General features: G+C 37.0%; 6 protein-coding genes, 2 long non-coding RNA genes and 1 pseudogene across 9 annotated transcripts in view; 4 read left to right on the top strand and 5 right to left on the bottom strand.

Moving 5' to 3' along the window:
• Nucleotides 1–459, bottom strand: part of LOC104768479 — a 1,543-nt gene extending 1,084 nt beyond the window's left edge. Inside the window, exon 1 of one of the 2 annotated variants that reach the window (XM_010492477.2) lies at nucleotides 265–459. In XM_010492477.2, coding sequence (XP_010490779.1) covers nucleotides 265–298 — 34 coding nt within the window. In that variant the 5' untranslated portion in view covers nucleotides 299–459. Of the gene's footprint in view, nucleotides 1–39 lie in introns of both variants that reach the window. The other variant, XM_010492476.2, reaches the window with a different exon arrangement.
• On the top strand, nucleotides 2,721–4,605 carry LOC104768478 (annotated as a pseudogene).
• On the bottom strand, nucleotides 5,315–5,753 carry LOC109131308. The gene is made up of 3 exons (XR_002036931.1): nucleotides 5,710–5,753; nucleotides 5,576–5,624; nucleotides 5,315–5,467 (listed from the first exon to the last, which is right to left on the bottom strand). It is a non-coding gene; the product is annotated as an uncharacterized LOC109131308 (long non-coding RNA).
• LOC104768477 (peptidyl-prolyl cis-trans isomerase FKBP15-3-like) lies at nucleotides 5,764–6,772 on the bottom strand. The gene is made up of 4 exons (XM_019241744.1): nucleotides 6,670–6,772; nucleotides 6,547–6,589; nucleotides 6,254–6,434; nucleotides 5,764–5,950 (listed from the first exon to the last, which is right to left on the bottom strand). Exons 1-4 carry the CDS (start codon nucleotides 6,770–6,772, stop codon nucleotides 5,834–5,836), a joined length of 444 nt encoding a protein of 147 aa, XP_019097289.1. The 3' UTR covers nucleotides 5,764–5,833.
• On the bottom strand, nucleotides 6,957–7,555 carry LOC109131309. Its single transcript, XR_002036932.1, has 3 exons — nucleotides 7,407–7,555; nucleotides 7,173–7,295; nucleotides 6,957–7,068 (listed from the first exon to the last, which is right to left on the bottom strand). It is a non-coding gene; the product is annotated as an uncharacterized LOC109131309 (long non-coding RNA).
• Nucleotides 8,497–10,157, bottom strand: LOC104768475 (lipid phosphate phosphatase gamma, chloroplastic-like). Its single transcript, XM_010492473.1, has 2 exons — nucleotides 9,340–10,157; nucleotides 8,497–8,792 (listed from the first exon to the last, which is right to left on the bottom strand). Exon 1 carries the CDS (start codon nucleotides 10,039–10,041, stop codon nucleotides 9,361–9,363), a length of 681 nt encoding a protein of 226 aa, XP_010490775.1. The 5' UTR covers nucleotides 10,042–10,157; the 3' UTR covers nucleotides 8,497–8,792; nucleotides 9,340–9,360.
• On the top strand, nucleotides 10,477–13,892 carry LOC104768474 (importin subunit alpha-9). Its single transcript, XM_010492472.2, has 11 exons — nucleotides 10,477–10,650; nucleotides 10,946–11,168; nucleotides 11,310–11,463; nucleotides 11,644–11,746; nucleotides 11,830–12,014; nucleotides 12,102–12,181; nucleotides 12,305–12,455; nucleotides 12,672–12,753; nucleotides 12,840–12,898; nucleotides 12,968–13,276; nucleotides 13,413–13,892. Exons 1-11 carry the CDS (start codon nucleotides 10,599–10,601, stop codon nucleotides 13,512–13,514), a joined length of 1,500 nt encoding a protein of 499 aa, XP_010490774.2. The 5' UTR covers nucleotides 10,477–10,598; the 3' UTR covers nucleotides 13,515–13,892.
• LOC104768473 lies at nucleotides 14,185–15,885 on the top strand. Its single transcript, XM_010492471.2, has 3 exons — nucleotides 14,185–14,307; nucleotides 14,577–15,327; nucleotides 15,418–15,885. The coding sequence occupies exons 2-3, from the start codon at nucleotides 14,592–14,594 to the stop codon at nucleotides 15,672–15,674; spliced, it is 993 nt and encodes a 330-aa protein (XP_010490773.1). The 5' UTR covers nucleotides 14,185–14,307; nucleotides 14,577–14,591; the 3' UTR covers nucleotides 15,675–15,885.
• LOC104768472 lies at nucleotides 16,026–17,374 on the top strand. Its single transcript, XM_010492470.2, has 5 exons — nucleotides 16,026–16,144; nucleotides 16,376–16,444; nucleotides 16,562–16,714; nucleotides 16,813–16,886; nucleotides 16,976–17,374. Exons 2-5 carry the CDS (start codon nucleotides 16,382–16,384, stop codon nucleotides 17,109–17,111), a joined length of 426 nt encoding a protein of 141 aa, XP_010490772.1. The 5' UTR covers nucleotides 16,026–16,144; nucleotides 16,376–16,381; the 3' UTR covers nucleotides 17,112–17,374.

Here is an 18,202-nt window from a genome sequence, read left to right as displayed (position 1 = left end):
GGATCCACTTGCATCGTCGTCGGGTCGGGTTATCTCGAGATTCGGGTTTAATTTTGGGCTTCGATCGGTTGACTCGGACTTGACCCATGCAAGTAACTTTAGGAGACGACGGTTCTTGAGCAACCGCCGCAGCTGATTTATTCCGGCGAACGAAGAGAGGACTCGCGCGTGACCTTCCTCTGCTTCGGCTTCTACTTGTACTTCCGCCGTTACTCTTACTCCTCAGAAACCCCATAAAAGGCGGTGGATATTTCTCGACCCGACCCGGACTCGAGACGGGTCTCCGAGAAAGCATCATCTTCTTCTTCTTCTCTCTCTCTCTCTCTCTCTCTCTCTTTCCTCTTCTCTTCACTGTGTTCTGTTTTCGTTTTGTCTTCACTTGGTTTTTTTTTTTTTTGTACGTTTTTTTATACTATTTTATTAATGGTTTTTGAACAAAACATTTCTTTTATTTCTTTCACTATTCGCAACGGACGAATAAGATTTTTAGGGTCTTTATGATATCTACCACTTTATTTTATGTAATTTTTAAATGATTTGTTACTTTATTGTGGAGATTAACTTCTTAATCTACCTTCTTACCAATTCTTAATCTACTTTTGATTTTTTAACATTTTTGTGGTTCCCTATCGTATATGTAGATTAACAAGTGCATCTATATGGGTAAACCCAACTACTTAAGATTCCAAGGACCAACAAAAAAAAAAAAAACTTACTCAATATATCTACTTTAGTTCTTCTTTTTATTAATCTTCTTTGTGTACGACTTTGACTGCTTTGAAACGAATCTTAATAGAAAACAAATTAAATCTAAGTTTCTTATTAGTTTAATCATTGGTGTCATTTTGTTCAGTGTGAAACGAAAACCCCTTTTTGCTTCTTAAGATGTCCACTTATCATTATCGACGTGAATAATAAGTCTTTGCTAGTTGTCACTTATATGGAATCACAAATATAATTTTCATATATTACTACTCGATCATTCGTAAATTTTAACATACTACAAAACAAGATAATAAGGGGAGACTTCAATCCAAAGACTTTAAAAGTGTACATTTTCAGATTTTCATGTCCACACTTTAATCCGATATATATATTTTAAAAGAAAAATGTACTCAAATTTTTGAATGGAGTTATATATGGATTAAAAAAAATGGACCCAATTCCAAAAAGATTGCAATATATTGGGCAATAATAATAAGAGAACACTAGAAGTTGATGGTCTAAAAGCAGAATCCTTGATAAATTTTTTACGACATATGAAGTATGAATTTGACCTCGCTTTTGATGTTATGATTTGGAAATGACTAAAACATAGAGTGGAAATCTTTTTGGGGGAAAAAAAGGAAAAGCAACAATCAACTCTCCCATATCAATTCTTGTCTCCCACTAGGTCACTACCTATATCCTCCTCACTAAAACCCATCAAAAATATAAACCCAATATACATTTATTGATTGACATGATTGTTTTCTACTTACATACATGCGAACAAGTATGTATTTTCTACTTATAACCAAAACAACAATAACGAATGGGAAAATGGAATACACATGAACATAATTTTTGTGTGGTTGTTGTTCAGTCCAATCCAACCATTTGATGTACTCTAAACCAAATCGAATTTCAGGTCGGTTCTTCGAATTGAGGAGAACCAGATTGAACCCCTTATCTCTCTTCAATTTAATTTTCGTCATTTGAATAAACCGAAAACCACAGTTAAGTCAAATAAATCAAACTAAAGCAAAAGCATGATATAGAACCAAAAATTCAACCCACAAGTTTTCTTCCTTTTTGACACTTTCTATTTGTCCAACTAGAAACTTTTAGATATTATTAATTTTTAAGCATTACGCTTCAAACATCACTTTTCACCACATGTGTGTGTGTGTGTATGAGAGAACTTATGTTTCTATCAGAAAAGAGAGTTTAGAGATCCGCTTTAGACGGAGAAAAGATTTCCCTTTTGCGTGTACTGATCAGTGAAGACACAGCAAAAACGACAATCACACGGAGACCAACCTACAAAGGCTATATATATAACTATTGTTCTCTTTCAATGTGAACGCAAAAACCTAAAACTCGACAGTATTCTCATAAATAATGAACCAGCTGCTAAATCTTCATACATGTCAAGGAGCTTTCAAAAACAAGTGGATTAGCAGTTTGCAGACGCATTATTCAATCAAAGTTAGCACCCTCACCAATACCATCCAATAATGAAGATAGCTGCTCCACAGTTAAAAAAAGACCCCGTATTTGGATATCCAGCATTGATCCGGATTCAAGCCTTGCAATTTCAAGTGTAGAACATAAAAAAGAATGGTCAAACAAACTAGTAGAGATTCACAACTATATGTATGAACACATTAGCCCAAAGAGACAAAGGACACGGTTCTCAGATGGTTCCTCGATCGTGGTTTACTAGATTGTTTTGAAAAATAAAAAGAGGACTCTGTAAAACTAAAAAATTCGCAATCATGTAAAACTATTGCACTGCAAGGATGATGTAAAGTTGTAAAGAGTCTATCGCAGGAACAAATATATACTGTAGAAAAAACCGGAACGTAAAGGCAATAGTTTTTATTTTTATATTTTATTATTACTATTATTTATTTTTATTTTTTGCAAAATTTACAAAAGGCAATGATATTTATTATTTTAATAAGAACGTATACGTATTGTGCAAACAAAAGAAACCCTAAAACGTCTGCTTTATCATGGCGAACAGGCGAGGGAGACGGAGGCGCCGAAAACGTGGTAAAAACCATAACCACTGCAGAATCCAACGCTGTGCAGATTTCATCAACTCTATGCCAGATGACATCCTTCACCATATTCTCTCATTTCTTCCCACCGATTTGGCCATGACAACTTGCGTCTTATCCAGACGGTGGAGGCATGTATGGTGCGAGACACCTTCTCTCGACATCGATGGGTTTAGACTCAAGGATTAAGCGATAAACCGAATTCTAACATCCTACAAGGCTCCCAATATCACTAGTTGCAATCTTATTATGAGGGTTGGTTACAGTAAGGTTAATAACTGGATCGAGTTCGCTCTGTCCCGCAATGTGCAGAAGCTATTTGTGGCCATCTTAAGTTGTTACGCTGACAAGACTTACAGTTTTCCAGATATCTTCTATCTAAGTTTCTCTTTAGGGCATCTCCAACCCCACTCTATTTTAGAGTCAAATCTCTATTATAGAGTGCTCCAACTCTACTCTATATTTTACTCTAAAATAGAGAAAATAATAGGATTGCTCTATATATAGAGCAATTCTATTCTAACATCTATTTTTTTACACTAACTCTATTATAGAGGTGAAAATAGAGTAATACATTGGAGGAAAACAGTGCTCTATTTTTGAGTTACTCTATTTTAGAGAAAAGAATAGAGAAATACAATGGAGATGATCTTAAAGCAACTCATCTTAGAGAGCTTTTGTGATATGATTCCCAGATGCACAGTGTCTTGGAAATCCCTAATGCACAGTGTAAGGAACTTGTCGCTGTTTTATTGTAGACTTCCAGATGAGTCCATTGATAATATTCTCTCTGGCTGTCCAAACCTCGAAAGCTTGAAACTGGATACATGCAGATTACTTGAGCGTCTTGATCTGAGTAAATCACCGAGTCTGAGGAGATTGGAGATAAACTTTCCTCTTTCAGGGCCAGTTATGATTGTAGCGCCACACATCCATTATTTGAAATTGAAATACTATGGTAGACCATCTACTTTAGTGGATGTCACCTCTTTGGCCGAAGCTGACCTTCAAATTATCAGTGAAATACTCCTTCCCTCGACTGCTGATCTTTATCAAACCATGGAGCTGGAGATGCTAGCAAAATTACACAACGTAGAGAGGCTTACTCTTGGGGAAACCCTTCTTCAGGTACATATATGTTGCGCGCAATTCCCTAAAACATGAACTTAATTCCTAGCTAAGTGGGTTTCTAACAAATGTTTCATTAGTGCGTGACCAAATTATCATTTCATCTGGTTTTGTAATTAGATTCTATCTCTCGCCGTTCCTTTCCCAACGCTCAAGGTCCAAACTTTGATTGTTAAAACAGAGTTTGTTCGATCTATTATCCCTGGTATATCAAGGTTACTGCAAAATTCACCTGGATTAAAGAAGCTAACGTTACACACAATGGACATCCACCGCATAATGGTATCTATACCACAAGCCTCTTTTATTTTTTTTGCAGAAATTAACTAATAATTGGCTAGCAGGATTGTATAGTTTTTTTTTAAAAAATCACTAGTGTTGATTAGTTTGCTTTTTTTATGCTCTACAGGATATGCATCGCTTGAAAGGTTTATTTCCGGATCAAAGTTGGAGATCAACATGTGAGGTGTTTCCTACATCAAAGGAGATCTATAAGATGTTGGGTTGTAATGATGCGACGTCGAAACTCTTGGCTTCGTTCATTGAATTGGTGGTGAGAAACGCAAAGACACTAGAGAGGATGGTTATATGGTTGGGAGGTACTTACTTTAATGATGCACAACAATGGTTCGAAGAGATGCTTTAGATGGTTGAAACGATTTCTCACAACAATAATGTCTCCATTGTGCTCAAACGAAGCAATTGCTAAAAATATTTGCATCATTGTGTGTTGTTATTTAGTCTTTAATATTCATACAACATTTTATAATATACTCATCTGTTTAACTAACCATTGTTACAATCAAAATCTCAAGAACTAAGGCAGTAGAGTGTACCGGACCAAACCAACTGGTACGATGGATATGAAGTAAGAACCACTTGATGCAATCAACTAATCTACTTAAACTTGTATGCAGCAACAGCTTGATCTCATGATTTGTATTTTACTATCAATCAAAAAATCAATTTTAACATTCGTTGATGGTCCTCCTTTCGAGTACAGTCGGTGCTGACCAAATCTGGTTTTAACCGGAACCGACTATTTGCATGATTCTTTGACAACACAATTTGCATGAGCATTTATCGGCTTTTATGTTTAGAAATGTGTACCATAGCCCATTCGTCCTTAAGCTATATTACTAAAAGATGCATTTCATAATAGAAGTTGTCGTATATAGCATTGCTCACTGTAGATTGTTTTCTATTAGTACTAATTTGATATGTAATTGTTCAATCTCCGTATTGATCTGCGGAGATCCCCATAACTAATTTATCTTAACGTAATTTATAAACTAATTTCTTAAAATACGGATTGCCGCTTAAAGATGCTGCTTGATACTTTAATTGGAATGTGAATACTAGTAGTAAAAGTCAATATAACAATTTGCTAGGGTACACAAAAGGCCGGTTGAAAACAATAAAAGCTAGAACACACCAAACAAAACTTAATTATGCATGTATTAATTCAAAGGAAGTTTTATTTATTTATTTATTTTAAACTAAGAAGTTCAACTTCAAACACCAGCCAGGCCTCAGGAGTAATAGTGTCACGAAAACCTTCCACACCATGTCTGTGAGCCACACAAAATATTATCATGATCAAAATATTAAAAAGGTTGAATAAAAACATGACAACAAAGATAAATCAAAATGATCTGCAAAGGCGCCGCTTTACTTACCCCAATGCTGGAGGGATTGTAAGCTTTCTTTTGCCACCAACACACATGCCTTCAAAATTTACAAAAAAAATATACATCAAAACAACATGATGATACACATTTTGAACATAGTGAAGAGAAACCAGTAAGGTTACCAAGAATGCCATAATCCAATCCCGGAAAGACATGTCCAAGACCTGCGTGTAATTAACAACAACAACGAAAAGCACATATATGAGCATCCAAGTAACAGTCAAAGACGACTACTATTACAGCCTCTTATTTTCGAATCTCGTTATAATACCAACCTACACGAAACTCATAAGGATGCCCTCCACAGGTGGAATAGTAAATCCTCCCATTTTTATGAAGCCTTGCAGTATAGTGGACAGTAACCTGCAATCAGAGACGACAGAATGAGCTTCAACAAATATTTTGCAAGTTACAAGCTTAAATAGTTTTGGTGCTCTCAAATATCTTGTTTCTTCAGTTCCTATCCAAAATGATTCTTTGGTGCGCTTAGGTCTCAAATAAGGCATTAGTTTTGTTTTGCTTTCATATCCACCACCAATTCTATAACTACGTACCCACATTATTTACCACACTGCCACCTTGTTCAATAATCTATATGACATTGTAGTAATCATGTGATGATATCATTGTCTTGAAATTTTAAGACCTAAATAAATGCGCACATACCCATTTTCCAGGATCAGCTTTCGTCTTGCCGTCGCCCATGCATATATCGTCAACAACTAGCCCAGCTAGATCAGGTGTTTGCTTCTCAACTAAAGTAGGAATGGATGTAGCTGTAGCATCTTCCTTACTAAACCTCCTTTTCTTCTCAACAGGTTTATCTGGAGTCTTGGAGCTTTCACTCCTGAATTAATACCAAAAGCAAAAGCACAGAAATTTAAAAGACGGGAACAGGTTTTGGAAGAACCATAGTAAAGCCGTCTTGACTTGTAATAAAAAAAAATCAATTTATTTACCTGCTTTGTGGAATGGCTGCATCACTGGTAGAGCTGTCGGGATCTAAAATAAACCACAGAAGTTTTAATACTTTGTCGTTATCAAGAAAGAACCGAGAACCGGGAATAAATTTAGTGTCGTACATGGTTGGAGACCAGGTAGTGGCCACCTGTAGCGGCGGCGCATGTGGGTAGTGGGTAAATACGGTCTACAAAGAACCTCAACAGCTAATTTGCGTCCTCCCATGACGCTCCCATTAAGTTCAAGCGCCTTATCAGCAATGTCTTTTCCTTCAACATTAACCTGTGCATAGCTGTAAAGATCAACAAGAGACAAGTCTTTAAAGTTAAGAGAGACTGATATAACTTGAGAGTTAATTAGGAAAAATGGGAGGAAGAAGGCACAACACAACGAAACCCTACCCCTCGAGAATAATGAGGCACTCGATCTCTCCATATGAAGAGAACAGATTACTCAAAGCGCTCTGGATATCAATCTTACTAAGGGAAGTGTCATATCCTTCAACTCTTACCACAACGCTACTGCAATAATAGGATTTTGCATGAGATGAATAAATTCAAATGAATTATATAAGATAGGGAAATCTTCAAATGAAAATTAAATAATAAATGGCAGTGTGGATTACTCGTTTGCATGTTCGGGAAACGGAAAAGGCTCAACAGAGACATTCCATCCTCCCACATCACTTCCATTAAGTTGCATGGCCTTATCGACTGCGCCTTCTCCCATAAAATATATATAACCAATTCTGTATCATATTCATGTAACAACAAGTTTGTTTTCTTTAGTAAGATCATTTTAACTCTGGAACAAAATTGGAGGAAGAAGAAGAAGAAGAAGAAGCCACAAAAAAAAATACCTCATGTGAACACATACATCCGTGATCTCTCCACATGAAGTGAAATGTTCTCTCAACGCCCTCTCGACATCGGCAAGAGGAGTCTGCCTAAAGTTATAGCCCGAAACAGTAACCCTCCCATAGTCACTGAAATTATTCGATAACACCCATACAGTATATCAACGAACGTGACAAGAACGTTGTACACACAGAATGCATCAATTCATACTTTTACATATACAAGAAGAAGAAGAAAAAAAAAAGACAACTATCGATTCAATTTACCTGACTTTTGGCAACAATTTATGCATTCCCTAAAAGTACAAAGATAGAATCAGAAACCTTACTAACAGTATATTTCATGCATATACTTGTGAAGTAAGAAACCACAAATTGAGAAACAAGAGGTTATAAGACTGAATAAGAAGAAAATCCATAAGACGATTACCTCGTCGGCGGATTCCTCCATGTGTGTGGAGAGGTTGAGACAAGCCAGAGGCGACAACCCTTGACAGTTTTAGGGATTAAATTAGAGCACCTGCCTCAATGGTGTTTCTTTTCTTCAAGAGGTTCTTTAAAAAAATCTTAAGATTCAAAGAAATAAAATTAAAATTATAAAGTTTTAAGATTAGGTCTGAAGAGGGTATCTATCATAAGTTTAAAAGAATTAAAAGTAAAATTATAAAATTAGGTCTGAAGACTGAAGAGGGTAATTATAATTGTTTTTTTTTTGCATTTCCTAATCATTATTGGATTGGGCTATCATTTTGTACATATCTTCCCAATAAACGACTGGGCCTTAGTTCTGGCCTGGAACAAGCCCAAATATTCCGAACCGTTTTGGGAAATCAATGTCGCGGGTGCTCTGCTCCATCATGCGCAGCAAAATCGATTCGTATGGTGACGGGCGAACTTACAAAACTTAAAGTTACCACAATGCTTGTTACACCAAAAGTGTCCGAGACAAACGTTGTTAACATTTTTGGAATCGAACATGTGGTAAGCGGCGGGAGTCAATTTGAAGGTTCAGATGATGCGAGCGAACCATCCACTTATATAACTAAAGGAACGCCGCGACGCAGTGGTCTGGGCAACAGGGAGAGGAAAGTAATAATGCTGGAAACGTGTGTATTTTTCTTTTACGAAACTGATTCTTTCAATAGATAAGTGAATGCGCAAAGAAAGAAATGGAAAAAAAAAAAAAGATACAAAGATCACTTTTAAGTGTGAAGGTTCCTCTTTTCTGTGAGATGTTCAGATCAGATGAGCTGCTAATCTAACCAATGTCATCAAAGTCTTAGACAATGGTAGGTATAAATGTAATCTCCCTCCCACCTCATTGTGATTCCTGATAAATTATAAAAAGGATAACAAGGCCGCTAAACAAAGCTTTCCCAAGTTCTCGACCTGCAAGGAATGAAGCAAATGAGATGTGCTTACGGTAAAATTGAAGACAAGACACTAAAAAAAACAGAACTGCATTTGTTCGTGTCATTACACAATGCAAAAAATGGATTAAAGGATGAGCAGAAAAGCTAATGAACTCCCAAGAAGAATGACTCCTCAAACTGCTTTTACATTATCCACACAGTCTTCTTCATGCTACAGTGACTACTGACTACCTTACTCCTATAGCAAACAAGACAAACCACTATCAAGATGTCCTTTTATCAATCTAGATTGAGTCAATAATCAATACCATGACAAAAAAAAAACCTACAAATACAATACATAGGAAGAACATTACTTAATTTGCATTAAGACAACTAAAAACAGTTTAGAAATCAATGAAGAATCAGATCCACATTTCTCTACTAACTTTAAAGAGTTTTAAATACTGCAATTGCAAAAGTCACTACATTATATTCTTGAGCTAAACTAAAGAAGAAAAGCAAAAGTTGATTCCCACATGCTTATCCTAAAGACATAATCAGATCCAAATCAATCGACTTACCAAAAATCAAATTAAGGCAAATTAATCAGACTTAGCAGAATCCATATCCTTCCTAGCAGCTCTTGCATTGTCATATTCAAACTTCAACACATCAGGGATATGTGAAGTATCCTTAACATAAAGCCATCTCCCCAACACACTCTCCTCAATCACCGGAAAAAACGGATACAACACAGAATTCACAAACCAGAACCAACTCGCACCAACAACACCACCAAGCGTCGCACCTGCGAAAACCTGAGCCACCGTGTGGTAACCTAAATAAACCCTAGAATACATGGTAACAAGAGCTAAAGACCAATGAAGAAGATTCATAATCCATCTGCTTCTTAACCCAAACCAGAACCCAATTCCTTTACATCCCATCAAACTAAAATACGTAGCGAAGAAGAACATGAACTGCGAGTGACTCGATGGCCATCCGTGGGAATCGCAAGCTTCGAGCAACGTACATGTCTCGGGACGAGCTTGTTCCACGGATCTTTTGATAAATTCGTTGATGAATTGAGAGATCACGAGACCTATACCGAAGAAGATCCCTTGAAGCTCACGTCGGAATAGGAAATGAGAAACGAATCCGCCGAGGCTGATGAATACAGGGACGAGAGAGATCCAGGCTAGGAAATGTCCGAGCTGATCTCCCGGACGGTACCGGACGTGTGTGAGTGTTACGGCCTTTAGCTGCTGAGGTATGAGATCCATCGACGATAGATCCAAATGAATTTTTGTTAATCGAGAGAATTTGGCTTTGGTTTCAGGTTTCGTCTTCTTACGTTTTTTAATTTTCTCGAGAAAATGAACTGAGAAAGTGACAAGAAAGTGGGTGAAGAAAAGGCCAGATGGTGAGATCAACATGTTCGGGGAAGAGAATCATGTGGATGCGTGACACGTGTATTACTAGGAAACGAGTGATATTCACATGCATCACATTAAATTGCGGTGTACGTAAGTGACTAATGAAGAGTCGCCACGTCATTAATTTAGGAAACGTCAAATATTACGTGAAACCACGATCGTTGATCTATTATATAGCTTTCGAGATCGATAATAAAGTTAAGTGGTTTTTTATTGTATACTTGGAAATATTAGGGACTAATTTGAAATTAGAAAACATATACGAGTCGGCGAAATTTTCGTGTTTTTTTTTTTTATTCTGGGCGGGGGAACGGCGAAATTAGTAAATCGAAGAAATTGCTCCGGTGAAATAACTGAATCAAACCCTACTATCGTAGAAACTAGCGGTGGCTGTAGCTTCTCCAATGGCAGATGATGGCACCGCGTCTAATCGAAGAGACCCAATAAAGTCTTCAGGTTATTTTCGTTCTGGGTTTTACCGTAAACCCTTGAGTTTAATTTTGGCACCTGAGTGTAGTAGTGTTAGTCTTACTGATGAAAGAATGTTTCTTGTTTGCTTCCCGAGAAAATTAGGTTAGTTGGTGATTAGGGTAAGAATAAAATTTAGATACTTTCATGGTTCATAGCCAGGGATTACACATCACATTCTAGTATTGGTTTTCATGTATAGAGCTTTTATTAAACTTGTTAGAAAGATTGGACTTTTCAATTGGTGACATGGATTTGATTGTATTGCTCTCGCGGTGTATAGTTGGGAATGTTGCGGGACAAAGAAGACGGCAACAAGCTGTTACGGTTGCAAAGGAAAGAAGGGAATTACTGGTTAGGGCAAAGCGGCTTTGTAGGGTGGGTACTAATGGCGATGTTGAGGATGCTTGTGTTGAGAATGAGATGATGATTGATGAAGAGCAGCCAATATTGGAGGCTCAAGCTAGTAAAGCAGTGGAAGAACTCAAGTTTGCTGTTCAATATCAGTAAGTGAAGTTGTCAACTTGTTAAAACCATGACGCTTTGGAATTAATCTAGTTTGCTATTCTCTGCTGCTCTCACTCTATTGGGTAGAATTCGTTAATTTTGTCTGGTATCTACTTAACATCTTCTTGTTCAATTTTCAGGGGAAAAGGTGCGATGCAGAAGAGGGTGACTGCTCTTCGGGAACTCAGGCGTTTACTGTCAAAATCAGAGTTCCCTCCTGTTGAAGCTGCCCTCAGCGCTGGTGCAATACCTTTACTTGTGCAGTGTCTCTCATTTGGCTCTCCCGACGAACAGGTTTCTTACATTGGTCTTATATATGCTTCATTGCCATCCCTTTGTTATTGCATTTATTTGCCTAGCACTTTACTGTAGATTTTGGATATTGTAAGATTATTTCAAGTAACTCAGTTGCATTGAAATAAGACAATTTTAGTGGGTTTGTTATCTTTTGATCCGAGTTCTGTCTAACTGCAGTTACTTGAGTCAGCGTGGTGTCTCACAAACATTGCTGCTGGAAAACCTGAAGAAACAAAAGCTCTATTACCTGCACTGCCATTGCTTATTGCTCACCTTGGAGGTTTGTACTAGCCAACCAAGTCTGTTGTTACTCTTATCATCTTTGTCGGATCAGATTTCATATGCTTCCAGTTTTATATTCAGAAAAGAGCTCTGCACCGGTGGCTGAGCAGTGTGCATGGGCTATCGGTAATGTTGCGGGTGAAGGAGAAGATTTGAGAAATGTTCTTTTGTCTCAAGGGGCTTTGCCACCTCTAGCACGTATGATTTTTCCTGACAAGGGTTCAACAGTGAGGACAGCTGCATGGGCATTGTCAAATCTGATTAAGGTGTGGAAAAACGTGGCCCTCATTTGATCACATTGGTTATAATTTACAAGCCCTTTTACACACTACTTTCACCATGCCTTAATATAGGGCCCTGAGCCAAAGGCAGCAGCACAACTTGTTAAAGTCGATGGGATACTGGACGCAATTCTTCGACACTTAAAGAAATCGTGAGCAAAATTACATCTCTATTAATTGTAACACCTTCTTAGTGTGTTGCTTCTTGCCATCGATATTCTATTGTTCAATTTTAGTGGATAATTTGATCAAAATTTCTATATTGTTGAATTCAGGGATGAAGTAACTGCCACGGAAATTGCATGGATCATTGTTTACCTATCTGCCCTTTCAGATATCGCTACAAGTATGCTCTTGAAGGGAGGCATTCTTCAACTACTTCTTGAAAGATTAGCAACCTCAAAGAGTCTACAACTTCTTATCCCGGTAATTCCTGAAGAGACCTTACGTTCCAAAACTAACAGGATTCTAGTTCATATATTATCACAGATTATGATATTCAAGTCATTGCTTCTAAGTCCCATTGATCTAATTTATTTTGATATTAGCATGAATGATTAAAAACAAAATACTTACTATTTGATAGTTATATTTCAAAAGCTGCATTCTTGATTATCTCTAAAACAAAAGTTTTGAATCCAGGTTCTACGAAGTGTGGGCAACTTTGTCGCTGTTGATCCCAAAGCAATATTAACTTTTCTTATCCGTGAACAGAACACTGAAGGTATCTGTTATCTTTTCTGCGTTAACTACTATCTACCTTAATCAGATATACTATTCAAGATACTGATATTGCAAATCAAATTTCAGAAAGTATCGTTGGTGTGCTTGCAAAGTGCTTAAGAAGCGAGCACCGTGTTTTAAAGAAGGTCAGTATCACATACCACTTCGGTTTTTACAGTTATACGAAGCACTCATCATTGAACTCTATTCTGTAGGAAGCGGCATGGGTGCTATCTAATATAGCCGCGGGATCTATTGAACACAAGAGAATGATACATTCTACTGAAGTAATGTCATTGTTGCTACGGCTTCTTTCGACATCACCATTTGATATAAGGAAAGAAGTTGCCTATGTCTTGGGAAATCTTTGTGTAGAATCTGCAGAAGGAGGAGACACAAAACCAAGGATAATTCAAGATCACTTAGTCTCCATTGTCAGAGGCGGTTGCCTGCCAGGTTTTATTGAGCTGGTCAGATCTCCTGATATCGAAGCTGCTAGGCTTGGTCTTCAGTTCATTGAGCTGGTAAGCAACTAACTAAATGGTCTTAAAATCTCAATCAGACCTGAGTTTACTTCCACTGTATGTTGATGTCCCGTGGTCATTTCTGGATCCAGATACTATCGTAATAACTAGTAAGTTTTGATTTCTGGGTGGTTAGGTTTTAAGAGGAATACCAAATGGGGAAGGTCCAAAGCTTGTGGAAGGAGAAGACNCATTGATGCAATGGAAAGGTTCCAGTTCCATGAAAACGAAGAGCTGAGAGTCATGGCGAACAGTCTTGTGGACAAATACTTTGGTGAAGATTATGGAATCGATGAATGAAATCGCCTCGGCTTTATAGGGTGAGAGAATACAAAGATAGTCAGATAGTGGAATCAAAGTAAACCGGTCATTGTAGCTTTTGCTTGTAAGAAAAGAGTGAGAGAGAGAGAGAGAGTAGACATGATGTCTAAGACATCGTAAGGTTTAGGTTCCGCGGGTTTGTTGTTGTTGTTGTAAATTACAATACAGTTTTGTCTCACCGTTTGGGATTTTTGCATGCGTGTTACATACAACTTACAAGCAGGGCCATGTGTGCTAAAGATATGGAAAGCAGAATTTATGACCCTCTTATTGCGCTAGAGGCTGCTATTCTTTTTTTCTTCTGTGTTCCCCTTGTCACATCAATTAGCATCATAAAATCTAATTATAAGATACCCTGTTAATGAATTTATGATTTTTTCAGAAATAAGGTTGTATTTTATTTGAAATTCAAACCAAAGCCATCATTAAACTAGCTTAATCTTGTTAGCTTAAATGCTTAATGATGACATGGAAGGAACAAAAAACTTGGATTAAGTTAATAAGATTAACAATAAACAAATACACTGTATTGTTAATTTGATCATGAATTAAAATATGTACACTGTCCTTCCGCATTCCCGCTTCATTTTCTCTGCTTCTAGGGATTTGGCTTTTCTTTCTTTTTTTTTTCGCCTTGAGTAGGTATTCTCATTTTTGCAATTCAACTCTTTCTCTCTTTCTACTGCCTACTGGTCATCTGACGAATCTGGGTAAGATTTATTTCTTCCTTTGAAATTTCTTTCCTATTTTTTTTTGTTTTCTGTCTTCTGTTGTACTTTTTTGGTTTAGCTTTTGGAAAGAGATCGGAGACTGCTTTTTGTTTTTATTGTCTCTCTCTCTCTCTCTTTCGGTGGAGCTTAGAAGGAATTGGGGTTTTAGGGTTTCTTCAGAATCTTAAGAAATTTTGTAAATTTAGGAAAGATTACGAAGCTCTAGCAAAAAAAAGCTTGACGCTTTATGTGTTGGTTTTTTTTTTTAGGGTTTCTCAAAAGTCATGAGTGGGAAATCATCAGCTCGTTTGGAAAAATCGGGGAAGAAGAAGACGATCTCGCCGGTGGATACTGCCGGAATAAGCAATTTGTTTGCTCAAGAAGGGATTTTAGCGACAAAACATGAAATTCTCAAGGAGAATCATGAGAATCTGCTCAATGATTACAAAATCCTTAAAGAAAAATTTAAGCATGTCAATGAGATGAATGAGGTGATGAAGTTGCATCTTGAAAACCCGATCAAGGAGCTCGAGGCGAAGAATCAGCGATTGCTCGAGGAGTTGGAGAAAGAGAGAAGTGAGACGGAGGAGTTTAAGAAGGAGATGAAGAGAATGGAGAGTGAGAAAGAGACCCTCATCAATGAAATGAGGGTTAAGAATCAGGAGCTTTTGACTGCGATAGAGAAAGGACAGGAGCTGAAGAAGATGGTGGACAAGTATGGTCGATTAAAAGAGATATCTGGTGCGGCTGAATCACAGTGTTCACTTTTGAAACCGCTCTTTGATGCTAACAATCAAATCAGTCTAGGATGTAACGATGATGTGGCTTTCACTGATGAGGTTACTTTGGTGGATGATGATCATAATAATGTGACTGGCAAGAATGAGGAGGCTCTTGTTGTGGATGATCATAATGTGACTTTCAAGAAGGAGGTGATTGTGGTGGATGATGACAATGTGACTTTCAAGACTGAGGTTATTGTCGTTGATGGTCATAATGTGAATAATAACACTGCAGCAGGTATGCGCCTTTGTGTGTTTGGTTAAAGCGCTACAATGTGATTCTCTCTTGTAAGAAAGTTTTATTCGAGTCTACTCTGTTTGTGTGCAGATGCGATTGTGATCAGTGACGAGAGTGATGCCGAAAATGATAATCCTACTCCAAGAAAGAGAAACATCATCCCTCAATGTCCTGTTGCTGTAAAACAAGAACCACAATCCGATGTACCAAAGTCATCAAAAGCAAAGTATGTATTGTCATCATCGTCGTCATCTTCATCATCATCATCAGATGAATATGTATCAGTTCAGCTTCCCGGGGTTATTATAACAAGTCTTGAAAGCAGTGAACACAGAGTTCGAAGTTGAAGTTGCTCACTCTTTAAGTTAAGCTAGTCCTAGTGTAAGGTGTAAACTTATCATCAGTCTCCGGTGTATTCTTTTTGTCCCGGAGTTTTAACATTTGTTTTTAGGAGCTAATGCAAAACGATTAGGTGAATATGTTGTTTGACTGTTTTTGTAAACAGAGCATATGTTCGGATTCCTCGGCTCTATATCAAATAGTGAATCTATTTGAGTTCTTCTTTCTTCAGGTTGCTTTGATTCTTGAGTCACTCTACGTCATTAGCATTGTATAAGTATAATTAGTGATTGATTATCATGAATTTGCTTAATTAAAATATCATTTATCAGAAAATAACGCTATATAAATAAATTCTCACGTTCTGAGAGTACTAACAAAATTGGCTCTTCTTCCTCATTCTCTACACTCACTCTCTCTAGAAACTTCTTCATCGTCTCTCAGAATTCGTACGGAACAATTCTTCGATCTTCATCGCGTAAGTTCTCTGTTTCTCCCGTTTCATTGTAGAATCTTAAGCTAGGTTGTTCGGAGTTGTAATCGTATGGGTTTTTAGACTTGGAATCGAAATCTGTCGCGGTGATTTAACTTAGCAGATTCAATCGCGCATCGATTTGAAAACCTAATTCGAAATCTGTTTTCGTGATCTAATAATCGTTACGTTTCTGCGTTCGTAAAACTTCATGAGCATAATTTCGAATTATTGCAGGTTACGATGAACACTGAGATGGAAGAAGACACAGGGAATGGAGGATTTCGGAAACGCATGAAGCCATCTGTATGTTTTTTTTTCTTTTCTTCTGAATTTGTCATTGATCTCGTGATGATGATGATGATGATTTGTGGTGGTGGATCTTATTTTTTTGGATTTTGTCCTGTGAAATTTTTTTGATAGGATGAAGAAGGAAAAGGTGATTCGAGAGATGATGGAATCAGTCTTGATAATACCATTGAGAATGAAGAAACTGAGACGAAACTTGTTGCTTCTGATGAGATGGAACTTAACATTGCTCAGATTCTTGACAAGATTGAGAGCTTCACACAAACTGTAAGCTGTGATTATTTCCATGACTTACTTAAGTTTTGAAAGAAACTTTGATATGGTGGTTACCAATATGTTCATCAATTGATGCTTCTTGTTGGTAGGTTTCTAACTTGTTGGAGACTGGGAAGACAATGTTTAAGGAACTCAGTAACGAATTCGAAGAACGCTTGATCATGTGAGATTTTGAAACACAGACTCTATAGTAATTGCTGCTGTTTGTACCATGATTGGGGGTGTTTATACTATTTGCATATATGAAAACAGGATACACAGGGAACATGTTGAGAAATGGCAGGAGGAGATCAAGGAATTGCGTTTGCTTGATGCATCAAACGAGGAGACTACTTCCCTCTTACACAACGCTCGCTATCTGATTCATAATCCTAGCATTGAGCAATAAGGTAAACAATGTAAAACCCTATCAAGAAGTACTAGCAGCCGTTACTAAGAACAGATTATCTTTTGTCTAATGGTGTAAGAAGCCATGTATGCTTACCTTAGATCAACATATGGTTGATTAGTTGGTTGGACAATTTCAAAAACTATATGATGTCTTGAAGGAAACATAGAACTAGTAGCTTATCATGAACATTCTCAGCTTAAGCCATAATTGTTTGCTTCTTTGTTGGATTTTAAGGTGAACTATATATAATTACTCATATCTCTAGTTTGATCAAAACCAGTAACTCTCCATTCTCTTTGCAATTCGTGAATGTTGTTCTCAATTCTTGTTTCAACTCAAATTTCCCAAAAATAACTCTCATGAACCTTTTTCTGACGGTATTACTACTTTATAACCATAATTTTTTTTAAGAAAGTTTATAATCATATATCTTAGCATCTCTTACTTATTTTTAGCTCTAATTCTTTTCTTCACCCTTGATTCTTCTAGTAGAAATGCTTTAACTTTAGTATTAACATTTTTTAAAAAATGGAATTGTGAGCTGTAAAAAGTAGATGAACTGAAGTAGTAAAATTCAGATGCTAAGATATATGATTATAGTAGTAAAAAATGGAATTGTGAGCTGTAAAAAGTAGATGAACTGAAGTAGTAAAAGTTGAATAGTAGTAAAATTAATTTCAGAAATCAGAAAGGAGATATATACAGATATGGGACCAATCAATAAATAAAGTAATAAACGGTTTATTCAATTAAATTCACTGGTAGGAAAAGTATGGGGGTTGTTATTTATGAGAGCCAGTGTTTATGTGTTAGCCAATATAGGAATCTTCTACCGTTGCTATGTGTCACAAAAACGACAAAACATAGTGTCGGGTCGTTACCAAACTCTCTGGCTCAGCTAAAAATATCTTTAAATCGCTAACGGCCCTGACCTTGTTTCCATGGCCCACTTCACATTTTCAGATAATGCCAAATTGTGATTTTCGGTTCAATTTTGGTTTTTAGTTATCTCTTTTTGTTTTCCGGTTTAATTGAAACACAAAGTTGACCGACGGGGAGAGAAAGTTTCATTAGAGCTTAAATTATTA

Source organism: Camelina sativa, chromosome 20 (genome assembly GCF_000633955.1).
Source record: "Camelina sativa cultivar DH55 chromosome 20, Cs, whole genome shotgun sequence".
In the NCBI taxonomy this organism is placed as follows: domain Eukaryota; kingdom Viridiplantae; phylum Streptophyta; class Magnoliopsida; order Brassicales; family Brassicaceae; genus Camelina; species Camelina sativa.
The sequence above is the reverse complement of the archived record's forward strand: the minus strand, read 5'-3'. Positions and strand labels throughout refer to the sequence as shown.